Source organism: Micropterus dolomieu, linkage group LG11, assembly GCF_021292245.1.
Source record: "Micropterus dolomieu isolate WLL.071019.BEF.003 ecotype Adirondacks linkage group LG11, ASM2129224v1, whole genome shotgun sequence".
NCBI lineage: Eukaryota > Metazoa > Chordata > Actinopteri > Centrarchiformes > Centrarchidae > Micropterus > Micropterus dolomieu.
This window is the reverse complement of record NC_060160.1, coordinates 20801079-20816706: the sequence shown is the minus strand read 5'-3', so window position 1 is coordinate 20816706 and position 15628 is coordinate 20801079. Positions and strand designations below refer to the sequence as shown.

Sequence of the window (15628 nt, the reverse complement as noted above, 5' to 3'; positions counted from 1 at the left end):
GGCCGAGGTATTGCACCTTGAGGCTTCATTCCTCAGTGAATACCTTTACAATAAAGCGCTGCAGACTTCTGTTTCTCATGCCACTCAGCTCTGCCCTGTGGATAGTTTCCCTTGACCTCTTCGCCAATGTCATACCACGTCATCATAGGAGCAGGAGCTGATATTTTTGTGTAAATGAAGCATATAAATTGTTTTGAAACTAAACAAACTTAAACATGTGTACTATTTGAACTGGTTAAAGACTTTATTAATGTGTACGTGAGTAAACATCAGAAACGAGACAAAAGCTGCGCTCACACGAAAGAGGCCACCGTGCACCTGCTCTGTGAAGAGGGAGGTTGGAGGCATGGAAAACTTTCTACATAGTGATAGTATCTCTATTCGATTGCGTAACAGAATGTGATTTCCAACCACATTTGGAAGTAGTGACACCTGTGGTCGAGGGAAAACTAGGGATACCCTTAAAGGCTCATAAGGCATGCCAAACGCTAATCTCCAAAGACGGTGAGTCTCTTTTAGGTATGTGGCAGTTGATCCAGAGCACATTACTGAGAAATTTGTGTCTGAAAAGATTCTGCCTTGAGAAACATAGAACTCTATGGATGTGCATTTGCAACTTTTTGCTTTCTATTTTGAAATCAGTTCAGTAAAAGGCTCTCTGGCAGGTATCAAAATACTTCACCCACCCTCCTACTTTACACTCTCAGTTATGTAGTTTAACGGAAAAAGAGTGTGCTCAGGTGGTTTCTTCGCAAGTGACACTTAATCTATGCTGTGGCAGTCTTCTAAACACACATGTCTGTGCACTTCCTGTAATGTTTGGACTGACTTCCTGCCAGTGCACGCTCTGTAGCAGCAGCCGTTCACCACAAGAGAAGAACTGCGGCCCACAGCAGAGTTGTCTGAAAGGTAGAAAAACGCGTCAGCACAGGCTTAGAGTGTATTCAATCTGAGAGACTTAATTCATGTCTCCTCTCAGGGCTAAATGTGACCATGGTGTGGCCCACATTCAACAAAGATTTGTTAAAGTAATGATTTGTAAGAGGGCCGTCCACTGATTTACATTTGTGTGTTTCTACCTCTGTAAGTCAGATATTTGAATCTGGTTTTGTCTATTTGTTTCATATTTGACTTAGTTGTGAAAACCAAGGCTAAAGTCTATTTTTAAATGGTCCGCTGGCCACAGACAGCGCAGACACAAACCACATGTGTAATTCACAAAAACAGCCTTGTTGTCTTATTGTTTTGGTACCAAAACTGAGGTCTGAAACCACCCCACAGGAAACACGACTGTCCCAAATCGCCAAAATGGTCTTTTGTTTGGCATTACTGTAAACATGAATAATTATAATTGATCATGGCACTGCAAAGATCACTCGGATGCTTTTTGAAATGATCTATCTTATCAAATACTCTAGGGTGAATTCTTTTAGATAACCCTGGACCACCACCTCAACCCATCACCCTCACCCTCACCTCAAAGGTCACCGACTTGCAGATGTTATACATAAAACTGGCATGCAAATACAAATATAACCTCACCGCTGTCTACCATAGCCTCCTTTTGTTAACTGTATTGGAACATTCACGGCTCCCACTTTGGGAAAGGTGCTGTCCTGACCCCTTTACTATGGAGCCTGTAACGTTCCCCCCCAAGCTCACACACAGCTGCAAGGTAAACCACCTGTTAGAAGCCTGCAGAGCAACCCTCAACCTTTCAACGACAGGAAACTCTCTGGCTCACTCTCCTCCGCTGCTCTAAACTGTGTGTTTGCTTGCGTGTGTGTACAGACACATATCGGCACTCTTAGCATTGAGTTAGTTATAATAAGATACGCAGATGATGACATCCTCACACCCAGACTCCAGGAGTGAAAAACTCGTTTAGTGCTGAAAAGTTATTTTAACAAAAAGCTGTTTATTAATGAATGTCTCTATGGCGGTGCTTGGAATCTGATATAACTGGACGCTTGAAGAAACATTTTGTATTTCAAGAGGTAAGTTTCAAAGTTGTGATTCTATCAGTGTTACATAGGTGTAGAATTTAGAGAAAGAAAACACTGTGACTAAGTTAGACAGCCAAACATGATAACTTACCAGTAATTATCACTTGTGTTATTTAAAATATGCCACGTAAATCTGAGGAGTTGTTTAGAATTGGTAGAAGATTTGATCTTTTGTCTATTTTAGATGATTGTAGTTTGAAAAGTAGGGTTATGGGTCAGAATCATGTCCACACCCTGAAGTAATGGCCAATTAACTAAAATCCATACTTTGATTGAATAAACCTGAAAGCTACTAGCAAAACAGATTCACATACTGGTTATGTCATTGTCAGTGTTGATAAAAATCAGTATTACAAAGAAGACCACATGAGAACAACAAGGCGCTTTTCTTGTTGTAATAAAGTATGCTCTGTATCTTCTTAATCCATTTTACAGGTTTATTATTAAAAAAACATTACAAACTTCAGGCACTTATGTGTCTGTAATTTCACAGCTGTCAAACAAGCATGTATATATGGAAGAGATAACGCAGGCTATGACTGGATGTGAAGAATTAAAACAAATTTGAATGTGAAACGTCAAATTGTTACTGTGAAATTGGTGCAACATCAAAAAAATCCACATTGTTGTCTTTTTAAACATGTAAATGTTGTTTCTTCATTAATGGTGTTCTCAATGTCTTTGGAAAATAATTAATTTAGTAGTCCACAAGCTTGACTATGCCAGTGACTTGCCAAATGTCTTAGGTCATTCTTACAGACCTCACTTACCATTTGCATTCCCATAATACTTAGCAAACAACAACAATCGTCAGTGTTTGGGGAGACCTTCAGCTGCAGATCATAAATAAAAGAGGGTAGCCCCTCAAAGGAAAATGTTGACTTTGTTTGCATGACACCCTGGGTGCTGGCCAGTAGGCGTAGGAGTGCTGATAATTCACAAAAACTCTTCATACCCTGGTGATCCCCGATTCAGTTCTTGGTGTCTCAGTACAGTGGTGTGTTGTTATTGCCGGATCAGGCCTCTCCAGATTTTTCTCATGACTCTGAGCCTTTGGGATAGATGGCCGCCACGATTAGCCCACTGACCCTGTTCCACGAGTGGTCCAATGGGAGCCAAGTGAGCTTGAGAAAGCCAGTTTGTACTGTGCACCAGTGTAAAACACATTCCAGACCATGTGCAGATTTTGGATTATACAAGATTAGTATTTGTATAGTTTTGTAGAGCCTGCTATTTCAGTCTGAGTTAGAATTAGAACACGTAAAGGCATGTGATTTGCAATGCGGAAAGTGGTAGTAAGAATTTATTTGTTTCTCACAGTTCTGGATGTAAATTATGTGTATTTGGGATTTTATTTGACATGTTTATACACTGTCAATAGCGTGTCTAAAATGGAAGCTTTTACAGGCGATAGGCTCTTAATTTCCAGCCTGATTCAACATCGAGCCTCCATTTTGAGGCGAGGCCCTCAGTCACATCTGATTAAAGCAGAAATGAAAACATTTTGTGTCCTCCACCTGAAAATCTTACAATGCAGCTATGAAAGATGTCTTTTTTGAAACCTTTTATCAAGTTTGTGATGGGTGCCTTACATTTATGGGGGATTGTTTTTGTTGCTACTGTTAATGATAACAAAAAATGTTTAATAAAAAAATTACTTAGGATCGGTATGAGAGACAATTATTTGGGGACACCAAAAATGGAAATACGATAATTAGATAATTTTCGCCATTATAAAAAGAGTTTTATTTTATGAACATTTTGATGTCCATATATATAACTTGAACCTCTAAATTGCAGAAAAGATGGGATGTAACTGCAGTTCGGACTATTCCGACAGCGACTGGATTGAGAACTTGGATGAAATCTGTGAACACTGCAACTGTCCCATAGCTCCCCAGTCATGCAATCCAGTAAGCGTCTATGTATATTTTCTATGTGCAGGCATGTGTTTGTGTAAAATTTTATTTGTACACACATACATGTTTTTAGTACATTTTATATTGTAGTGTTTGAATGGGTGTCTGTGAGTAGGTGAACTTGTCATGAATGGGTTTTGGTTGTTTATGTGGTTGAATCTGAACGACCACTTGGACGTACACATAAGTTGACTGCAGTACAGTGCAAGTGAGAAGGTGTGACCATTCCATATGCTACCACAATACATTTCAAGTTGTGTAAATTACCCAGTCTGCTTTTGTATGTTTGAGTCCAGAAACATTTTATAACTTACATGACTGCATGGGAAGTTAGATTAAATTGGAGCGTAATTATTCTCTCTAGTTGTTTGTTTTATCTCCACAAGTTAGATGTCCCATTAGATTAGAAATAAAATACAAATACATTGATACTTTTTTTTCCACACCAACACTGCCGATCATTTACCAACAAGATCTACATTCTAAAGCACAAATGTACATAGCTTTTACTGTGAAAGTGACATGTTATAGTGCCTTGTTTTACCACATGAATCTTTTGTTCTTTGGGAAAGCTGAATATAAAATGCAGTGCTTTTTTTTTTTTTCTCACACCAGTACACAGACCAGCTGACTCCATACCCATCACAGCATTCACCTCCTACATCTCCTTTACCAGGTGACAAGATACAGTATATTTTCTGGGTGTTTATGTAAGTCTCAAAAGTGTCACTTACATGTTATATGGTGAATCAAGTCAAATACAACATATGACACCATTTGAATGGGGTGGGAAAAATAAGGGCAACAGAGGAGATCCCTCTTCCAGGATGAACAAACGTGTAGTAGATGATATATATACAGTACAGAGCATACAGCAGTAACAAAATTATGGAAAAACAGAATGGCAGTATTAGGTTAATAAAGCACAGACATTATGTTCATTTGGGAGTGTTTGAGTATTATTGAAATTACAACTGTATACATAAGGGAAAATATAAAAATGCTAATTTTCACTTTACACCAATTAAATTTAGACATTTATTTTACATCTCGATGTATTGTATCTTTCACATTTTTCAGCTCCACACTATCATAATTACTCACTATCATTATTATAATCTTAATTGGCAATCACTCCGGTTGAGTGCACTTTTTAGATTGTGTGTCACGGGGCATTGTTTATTCATTGCGTACAGAAAACAATTAACTACTACTAATACTACTAAAATTGAAATTGTTTACCACTTTGTATTATTTAGTTTTGGATTCCATTGCACTTCGAACTCGCCAGAAAGCCCATTAGCCACATTTGCTGCCACTGGGGCTTCATAGCCCCCCGCGTCCTGTATCGTCTTCTTGTATTTGCTGTATTATATTTTTGTCTTGAAGTAAAAACAAAACAACAAATCACTGTAAGCTGGAATTCTCTGTAGCTCCTTGTGGGATTATCTTCTCTTTGGTAATCATGGAAAACAAAAGGAAACAACCCCCCCTCATTTTCAGCTATGTTTCAATTATGTACAACCATCACAAATTTCACACCAGGCAATGATGACCACTATCAAATCAATTTATTTATTTTATTCCATTTTTGCTATGTCCCATTTGTGAGTAAAGACTGTCCCCAATGTATTTCACCTATTCTATTTAACTAAAACTTACAATGTCCTTCTTGCAGACAACCTTGTGGTGGCCATATACAGTTATGAACCCAACCATGATGGTGACCTGGGCTTTGAGAAGGGAGACAAACTCAAGATCATCAACAAGTAAGCTGCTTATTAACATGTAAAGCTTGGTAAAGAGAATTATAATAATATTTCAGGCTCAGATGACAAGTCGTGTACTATCCACTCATCCACCCCCGCACCTAAAAATTCATTTTAGTATGTCGTACCACTATCTATGCAGCAAGATGACCCATGTGCATACTTACCAGCTATGTTAATCATGGCCTAGTGGTCTAACACACATATCGAGTAATCACCTGTCTGAAAGGGAACTTGTTGTTTGTCAGTCCCCCTTTGCTCGCGCCCCATGTTTCCTGTCTCTCTGTATTGTCAAGTACTAAATTAAGAAAAATGTCAAAAACGTTTAAACGCATGTTTTCATGGGAGGTTCGAAAAAGGAAACCTGTAACATATATAAATAAAGAAAATAAAGGTAAATGTTATTACAGACCTGCAGTATATTTGTTAAGTCACATAAAATAACATGTTTAGGTAGCTATTAGCTAAAAAGTAATGAGTTTATTTTTTATTTTTTTGAGAAATAAAAAACAACAGATGACTGTTTTATCTGGTTTTATTTGGTTGTCCAGCAAACTCTGAAATGGAGTTTCACTTCATTCAGTCAGAGCTACCATTGAGTACAATAAGGTCATGTCCTTTGTGATATATCTAGAAATAGTGGGGCATTATAATGACATGAAGAGGAGTTTACATCATACAATTACACACTAAAATTGTAATTGTAAAATATTTTTCAGACTAAATTTGTCTGTTGTTTGGGGGCAAAAACCTTCAAATATATAAATATTTATATCGAAGACATTTTGTGAACTACATACCTGGCCCAAGACCATAATCTAATTTTAAATACTCAGAAAATTGTACTTGTAGTTTGGTTGGCAGCTGGACAAAATCCCTCTCAGGTGATTTGGATTCTGCAAGGTGAGCTTGGACTTGTGTTTCTAAAATCATGGCTATGGCCCTGAAGGAATATATTCAGATTTTAGGGAGAAAAATTCCTCTGATAAACTTCAAAGGCTAATAAGCTATACACAATGTGCTGAATGATGTAAATAGCTTGTAGTGAGCATGTCTCTTCTTCTGACATTCAAGACTAGACATTTCCCCACCTACTAAGTATGATGCAGTTCATATCATGCAGTGATCATTTCATTGCAAAGAACTTTTTTGCCTGTGGGAGCTAACTGAAAGTGCTTTAGGTTATGTGTACACATTAATCCCAGAACATCTAGACAGATATGTAAACTCACCCATGCTTTTATTCCTGTCTTTTTTGACATCCAGGGATGATCCAGAGTGGTATTTGGCAGAGTCTCTCACCACAGGCCAGCAGGGCTACATCCCGCACAACTTTGTTGCAATGACCACAGTGGAGACTGAACCGTACGTCATACAGGAAACATAATGATACTGCTCTCAACACCATGTCACTCAACCTCAACACCGCCTCATATGATGCATGCTGTGTCCCTGAGGGAAGGGAAGTGGTTAACTCTAAGCGTGAAGCATATTGTGTGTTTGTGTTGCAGGTGGTTCTTTAAGAACATTTCTAGAAACGAAGCCATGAGGCTCCTCCTTGCTCCTGGGAATACGCAGGGCTCCTTCCTGATTCGAGAGAGTGAGACAACCCCAGGTGAAGTGGTCTTTTAGTCATCATGACACTGACTCATATACAGCAAAGTTTCAATTTCACAAGGTGGTTTCTCACCATGATATCTGATTGTGGCCACTCACTGTGACATTTGCTCAAAGTGCTGCATGTAGCATTTTTAAACATCACTATATTTCTTATACAAGTGAGATAATGCACAGAAATGACTGGTATCCTCTGTATCACTCAGTCTTGTTGTTACTGGCAGTGTTTCTCAAATAAGACATATTTCCCACAAATCCCCTTCCTGTTTCCCAACTTCATCTATTTGAAGTCCATTTGCTTTACTGCTTAAATTGTTGACGCTTGTAAGTGTATTTTTTATTCATTCCACTACTTGTTTTGGAAATGCAGCATTGAAACGCTAACCCCACTAGATGTGTGCCATAAATCATCATTGAGCACACCAGAATCTGGTCAACAAAATCAATCTGCACCATCTCACATTAGATTATGGTTCCTCTTTGTTCCAGGGTCGTACTCCTTATCGGTCAGGGACTTGGACCACAACACAGGTGAAGGAGTCAAGCACTACAGAATCCGCAACATGGACAATGGTGGCTTCTACATCACAGCCAAGATATCCTTTAACTCGCTGAAGGAGCTTGTCCAGCATCACTCTCGTGCGTATAGCATCCTGATGGGGTTTAATCAAAACTGCTGATTACTGGGTCTTCATCTGAATAATTTTAAACCTGTCTCCTCTCTCTGTCACCCAGGCGATTCAGATGGGTTGTGCACAAAGCTGGTGAAACCGTGTCAGTCGAGGGCGCCGCAGAAGCCCTGGTGGCAGGATGAGTGGGAGATTCCCCGTGAGTCCCTGAAGCTGGAGCGCAGGCTTGGAGCAGGACAGTTTGGAGAGGTCTGGATGGGTGAGTCTTAAATTAAATTCAATCATTTAAGTCTTGTTTTGCCACTTTCCACAGATACATCACATGTACAAAGTCTGTATCAACTTGTGACTGTGTGTCTGCTAGAAAGCCTTTAGCCAGGGTTTTTCTGCAGTGTGTCTCCTTAACACAGCCTCAATTGTAGGCTTGTATGAGCTAGTTTTCTGGAGACTGATGAATGAGGTATTATTATCCCTGCAACATCACTCAAACTAAATGAATCTACCTTTCCAATTAGCTCACATATTGGAGGAATTGTCTCTTAACAACACTCGCATGAATGTCTATTGTCATTGTGGAGTATTAAGGTAAACAAGAAGGCGACATGTTCAGATCACAAGGGTATCAGTTGAAATAATCTGTGCTTCAACCCCCTTGTTATTCAATTGGACGGGTATTTTCCATCCACATTTGCCAGCACAATTCAACATCCTAAACAAACCATTGAGCTAAACATTACCAACCATGGTACTAGTTCTTTTTCACAGCCACTTTCTATTTAAAGAATCTATCTTGCATGTAGTCTGGGCACTGTGTTTGTTTCTCTATCCTCACACAAACATTGGTTCATGGACATACAGCATGTAGTTGAATAATAGGAGTGACGGTCATTGGCTATGAAATGTTTATTCTCGTTAGATACAGTCACATGGAAATATGTGATAACCATCCATTACAGGGACAAGATTTTCAATGTAGATAAAAGATATGGAGGAATATTTTGAATAGTGACTGTTATTTGTTCTCAGCATTGCTACGCTTCATGCATTGTGTGAGATGCTCACCGCGTTCTGTGGCTGATGATAAAGCTGGTTGGCAGTGGGTTTCAGTTGACATGATATATTGAAGTGTTAGTGTACCAGAGCTGGAATGAGATCCTCTTTCCATGAGAGTCAAATGGAACTGTTGTTAGTTTAGTATATATTTGATCACAATTCATGACATAAGCATTTATTTATGACACTACAAGCTGAGATGAAAGCTAGACTTGTTTACTTTTACACTAAACACATTTTAGTAATTCATATGGACAAAACCTTTTTAGTCATCAGCAGCATGGCTTTATGTAGGGCAACCACTTCGGTCCAGAATGAAATATCGCAACAACTATAGATGGATTGTGATAAACTGTGTGCAGCCTTTTATAGAAAGTGAAGCCTGCTCACTTTGGTTAACAGCAGAACTTTGACAGTTTTTGGTTTTGACAACTATTGGGTTAATTGCCATTAAAATTATAACAATATTGTTCATGGTCCCTGGAGGATGAATCCCAATGACTTTGGATGACTTCTGACTAGCGCCACCAGCAGGTTAAAGCTCATTTATCCAGTGAAATTTCACAACATCTACCCCTGACATTTTCTTCTAGCCTCGACTATAGGGTAATTGCTAATTACCAAATGTTAGCATGCTAACACACTAAACTAAAATGGTGATCATGGTAAACATGATACCTGCTAAACATCAGAATGTTAGCGCTGGAATTGTGAACATGTTAGCATATATACCTAAGCACCACTATACCTAAGTACAGCCTCACAGAGCTGCAAACATGGCTGTAGACTCCTGTTTTAATCAATGCCTTTCAGAAACCCAGTGATGTCTAAATGTGTATTTTCAGGTATCTACAATAATGAAAGGAAGGTGGCAATTAAGAACCTAAAGATGGGCACAATGTCTGTGGAAGCCTTCCTGGCAGAGGCCAACATGATGAAGAACTTGCAGCATGCACGCCTCGTCCGCCTCTTCGCTGTTGTTACCCAGGAGCCAATCTATATTGTCACAGAGTACATGGAAAATGGTGGGTAGAAATACTCTATGTGTCACAGCTTGAGGCATTTTACTAATAACATTAACCTTCAACAGGGAATTCCAGGTAATACTGAAAACATCAAAAGTAAAGGAAAACCAGGTCCGAGGGTATTTCCATGAAATTAATGCACATCTGAAGATAAATGAAAAAGAAATCCTTCTGTAATCTCCTTTCAGTTCAGTTTAGTCACCTGAAATACGTCTAAGCCTGTCTGAAACGATAATTTCCATGATCTCCTGCCACGTTACCCTGAACACCAGTGCAGTGTCAGAGTAAGCTCTGTGCCTGCAGCTAAGACAAAGGAAGTGTTTTATAGTCAGGGCCGTGTCATAGCTGTTCGGGATCAAACATGTTGATCTGTTATCGGACTCTGGGTGCCGGAGCACATGCTTGAACAAAGGACTGGGCTGCTCCATGTGTTTCACCCTTTTCATGACTCAGTGTTTTCAGACGTGCGCTCCACTCCAGTGATTCTGTTGAATTAGCTGAACACCTTTTGATCACACAACCACAGCTGCCTTCTAATTTATTTGTGTTTGATAAATGATATGACATGCACATCTCTGAAACTAAGCAGTATAATCACCACCTGTGGCTGTAAATGAATGCAGCTGTGTGAGCAAATCTAAATAAGGGAGCTAAGTCATGAGCCTTGCCTCTCAAAGCATGCTGCTCTGCTGAAGTGGCCTGCCTTCTGATAGGCTATTTTCAGCTTCTCCTCTCAAAACTGCTGCATTCGCTGCTCCGTGCTAAAAAATTTCAAAGCAAACATGAACTTTCACTTCTTTTCCGGGCCCCTCCAGACAGGTTACTGGTGTTTACTCACTGAGGGGAAGTCTCTCCTAGCCGGTCTGAGACGAGGGGACGGTAAAATAGGAGAGCGTGACTCACCAGGTTATTGTTCACCCTGATGAGGCCTGGCTACTTTCCAGAGTCTTTATTGTGCACATGCATCCACAGACACTCACAGGCACAAATATTGGAACACTGTTCACAGGTTGCAGCAGTAAACAAACTGCGACAATGGCAGTTTGTTCAGCATCTTGCCACTGGATTTTCCTCTTTTTCCCTCCTTACATAACAAAGTACATGTGAAATTACTGCGAATCACAAACACAAGTAATAAAATAGGGGCATAGTTACAGCTGAAAAAAAAACTTTGCATTTTACGAGATCTATGCCCAGTAATAGTTTATTACGGCCAAATGCGGAAGTCATATGGAAGTCATCTAGTATCTGTTTCACTTTAACCTCAAAAGTCTTTTAAAATCTTTTTCACTGGGAGAAACAATAACAAAATGCATGGAGAGATGTCACAAACACAGAAACAGCCTTCCAGCTGTATTGAATGGAGTGCCTTTGTTTAGTCTTGTATGTGTGGCCTGTAAACCATCAGCAGTGGCTCTACATGAGGCTGCCTCTTTGTCTGGGATCCACGTGTGGACAGGACACAATTGTCTCTGTTGTCAAGAAAAAGGATGGCTTGGAGTTCCCATCTTTTCAATTGGTCCGGGGTTTTTGTATTATTATTGAAGACAACATAGCTGGAAAATAACAGGCGTGTCATCCCAGCTTCCCTTTGTGACCTTGACAAAGAGCGCTCCTCTGGCTTTCAGACTTCAAAAACAGTCTTCCGGACTTGAGCAGAGGCAAAGGCATCCTCTTTCCTGGCACAGTCATTCCTCTTAAACTGTTTCCTTTGGTTTGACTTGGTTGGCTGGCATGCAGATGTATTGTTCTGTGCTAATCAAACTCAACACAAAGTCAGCTGTCAGAAACTTGATGCATCAACTTGACTGATGCTCCGGCTTGCTCACAGTGTTATGTTCCCTGATATGTACGGCTATTCTGGTCCAATCCGTCTATTTATGTATGTGGGGAATCATGGTGTGTTTGACCAAGGAAAATATCATTAGTCCTCTGGAAAAAGCCTGATTTTAGTTTCGTTTTGCAATTAATATTACTTTTCATTGTACATAGCACCTTAAAAATACAACACACTAAACGAGTGTATGTATCTTTAATATTCAGGATGTACTGGTGGTGGTACCCTAGTTTACCCATATCCACAGAAAAAGGTTGCTGGAGTACAGCTGTTGCGACTGACATTCATATTGTTTAGCTTAGTTAGCAGTAGCAAGTAAGTTGATAAAAACATGAATAAGAGCTTTTCTGAAGAGACATAACTTGAATGTAATTTTTACAGGTAGCCTAGTGGATTACCTGAAAACGACGGAGGGAAGCAGTTTGCCTATGAACACTCTGATAGACATGGCATCTCAGGCAAGACATCTCTTTTTATTATCTCTGTGACTCCTTTCACTCCATTTACCAGATTCCTTTTCATTTGATCTTTCACTTGCTATTGTCTCAGCATGATCCACAAAATAGGAAACTGGCTACTGTTGTAATGAGGCTTACATTCAACACTAATCTTGTAATAACAACATAGCTGGATGGGTGTGTGTCTTTGTGTGTGCAGGCATGCATCTCACACTACATATTTTATCGTATCCAAGGTGCAGACTAAGCTAAACTCATAATCAGGGCATGATGACAAAACCTGAAACAGTAAAATGCTCTGTTACAGCTCTGCCAAAGTGATAACCGCTGTTAATGATGTGAATATACAATTTAATTTGACAAATGGCTCACTTGGTCAGTTAAGCCAGATGTTTGAACATGTTTTTCACTCAGAATGTAAGTTAAAGTGATAGCAACATTTTGGGAAGTACGCTTTACCTTCACATGTTAGATAAGAAGACTGATGCCAGTCTCACATCTGTCCGTTAAATAAGAAGCTAGAGCCAGGAGACACGTAGCTTAGCTTTGCACAAAGACTACTACTGTACTACTTCTTGGTTGTAATCAGTGACCTATTATCACACAACCAACGGAGTCTCTGGCAAGTTTAAATCAAACGATTAGTTTAATAAATTAATAAATTAATTAGCGAACTTTGGAAGAGCTAGTAGGCGGATTTTTGTAACCCAGGCGAGCTGTTTTCCTCTTTCCAATGTTTATGCTAAGCTAACCGATAACTGGCTCTAGCTTCATTTTCAGCATACAGACACGAAAGCGGTATCAATCTCATTATCTAACTATCAGCAACAATGTGAGTAGTTTTTCCCAAGATTTCAAATTCTAATCATGCCCACATCTACTTCTTGAAATGTTACATTCCAGTAAAGGTTTTTTCACTTACATGTATTGCGGGTGTGGGAATGGAAAATACAACCACAGGAAGATAGGCTGAAGTTTCAAAGTCAAACATGACAAGATATTCTTCATCCGGAGTAGGCAGATTCGCCAACGCCTCAGAAGCTTGGCGCAGAGAGGTATAGTTTATACAGAGCTTTGCGGTGAATATATTTTATAGAAAGATGATTTTAAGCCAAGTACTGATAGCGTTTGCGGTAAAGCGCTATGCTAGTATCGCTAACCATAATGTGATAGACCATAAATATTCAAGTGATTAATGAACTTGCTTTTTCTGCAGTATTGGACACTGTCCACATCCTTATGCCTTATGTAGGCTTACATTTATGTAATCAGGGGAGCATGAGATTTTATTCAAATGACTTCATTCATACCACAATCAAATGAATGGAATGGAGAGTAAAGAGGTGTTAAGTTCCCTGAGTGGGAGGCCATGATGATGGTAGAAAATACACAGACACTCACTACATCACACGTTTCTTACAAGACCCCAAGGGGCAATGGGACCTGTGTGGTAGATTCTTATGTCTGAAATATGCGCTACTGACCCAGCAAAACTTAGACAGTTAGATATTTAAACACACACATACACATGCACACAAATGACACAGCTACTGTGTGGGAGGTGAATTCTGTGGAAATCATCAGCATTTTCATGATTAAGATACCACACACACCAAATTGCCTCATACATTGGGTCAATTCCCTCTGAGGTCTGATTATGAGGAAATTACTCATGTAGTATTTGATTGAATAAGAAACTCAGTCACTTCAATAATCAGCCAGTTTGCAGCAAGATAAAGGAAGGGCTGTAGCTTCTATTATAAGGATGTAGAGCAGGCACAGTTGTGTACCTGGGTGGAGTATGTGGGTGAAGTAGGTGCGGTAAAGGTGTTAAAAGAACTGACCTGGGGAAGTGGTAAACTCCCTAGTTTGGGGATCTTTCTGTTCCTCTGTCCAACACACACTAATATTACACAACACAAAAACCTACATAGGTCTCTCATACTCCTGTATTTCATGCTTAAACACACAGACATAGGGCTTGTCTGACAATGTGCTGTCCCCTATAGGTGGCAGACGGTATGGCCTTTATTGAGCAGCAGAATTACATTCATCGGGACCTGAGAGCAGCCAATATTCTGGTGTCTCAGGAGCTCATCTGTAAGATTGCCGACTTTGGTCTGGCCAGACTGATTGAGGACAACGAATATACAGCAAGAGAGGGTAACAAGACCATGTAGAGATCCCTAATATCATATGTTCTTTTGAGCCCATGGAAACATTTTCAGGCTAAATAAAAGAATAATAGATAATAATAGAATAATATTTGTGTTATTATAAGGTTTTTGCTTGAGTAAATTTGGCATGGAAAGAGTGTAAAAGGAATCACAAAAAAGTGTGATAAAAAACTGTGCAGTAGCTCCACCAAGTGTTCATGTTTTGTTTTGTTTTTTGAGAATAATTTCCTCCTGTGTTATTAGGTGCAAAGTTCCCCATCAAATGGACTGCCCCAGAGGCTATTAACTATGGTACTTTTTCCATAAAATCGGATGTGTGGTCATTTGGGATCCTCCTGACAGAAATAGTGACATATGGACGCATACCTTACCCTGGTAAATTATCATTCACTGTACTCATACTAGTCCATCACAAAATCTTTTTTTAATGTCACCAAAGTTGTCAGTCTAGCATGGGTTATAATGGCTTTAACATGATATCCCTATACACACTCTCCCACATTTTACCTGTGGTTCAGGTATGTCCAACCCAGAGGTAATCCAGAACCTGGAGCGGAACTACAGAATGCCAAAGCCAGAAAACTGTCCAGATGGGCTTTATGACATCATGTGTGTGTGCTGGAGAGAAAACCCAGAGGACAGGCCTACCTTCGAGTACCTGAGGAGCGTTCTGGAGGATTTCTTCACTGCCACAGAAAGGCAGTATCAGGAGTAGCCCTGATGGGGCAGAGAGACATGAAGACATATAATAATTATACTCAAACTAAAGGCACAGCCTTTGAAGGTGGATGCCTGATTGTGTTTTGTTTATTGAAGAGTAGGCCTACATGCCTTTATATAGGGTACAAACTGAGATTTTCCAAATAAGAGTATTTTGTTTCTGCATAAATCTTACTCTGAAGTGGCTTCTTAGATATGATACAATCACATGCAGAACTGTGAACCTGAAATTCTTGTAACAGCTGGATCGCTGCCGAGCCAACAGCCAAAAAGGAGAGCGATCACCAAGCTGCTTGAATAAACTGGGAACTATCTGATGTAGCTGAATAGTAGCTGCTCTCCTGGTGCTCATTATTAAAATGTAAATACTATGAAACTGCTTCAGCTGTGTTTTAACTCTGCAGTGTAATAAATGATA

General features: G+C 39.6%; 1 protein-coding gene across 2 annotated transcripts; it reads left to right on the top strand.

The window, feature by feature from the left end:
* The first annotated feature begins 897 nt into the window (after nucleotides 1–897).
* On the top strand, nucleotides 898–15581 carry lck (LCK proto-oncogene, Src family tyrosine kinase). 2 transcript variants are annotated; one of them, XM_046062409.1, is made up of 13 exons: nucleotides 898–909; nucleotides 3807–3919; nucleotides 4541–4601; nucleotides 5604–5694; nucleotides 6961–7059; nucleotides 7206–7309; nucleotides 7801–7950; nucleotides 8047–8199; nucleotides 9839–10018; nucleotides 12237–12313; nucleotides 14323–14476; nucleotides 14734–14865; nucleotides 15009–15581. In XM_046062409.1, exons 2-13 carry the CDS (start codon nucleotides 3812–3814, stop codon nucleotides 15203–15205), a joined length of 1506 nt encoding a protein of 501 aa, XP_045918365.1. In that variant the 5' UTR covers nucleotides 898–909; nucleotides 3807–3811; the 3' UTR covers nucleotides 15206–15581. The 2 variants fall into 2 exon arrangements, with proteins under 2 accessions (XP_045918365.1, XP_045918364.1); XM_046062408.1 differs by lacking the exon at nucleotides 898–909 and adding an exon at nucleotides 1816–1997.
* The last annotated feature ends 47 nt before the right edge of the window (nucleotides 15582–15628 follow it).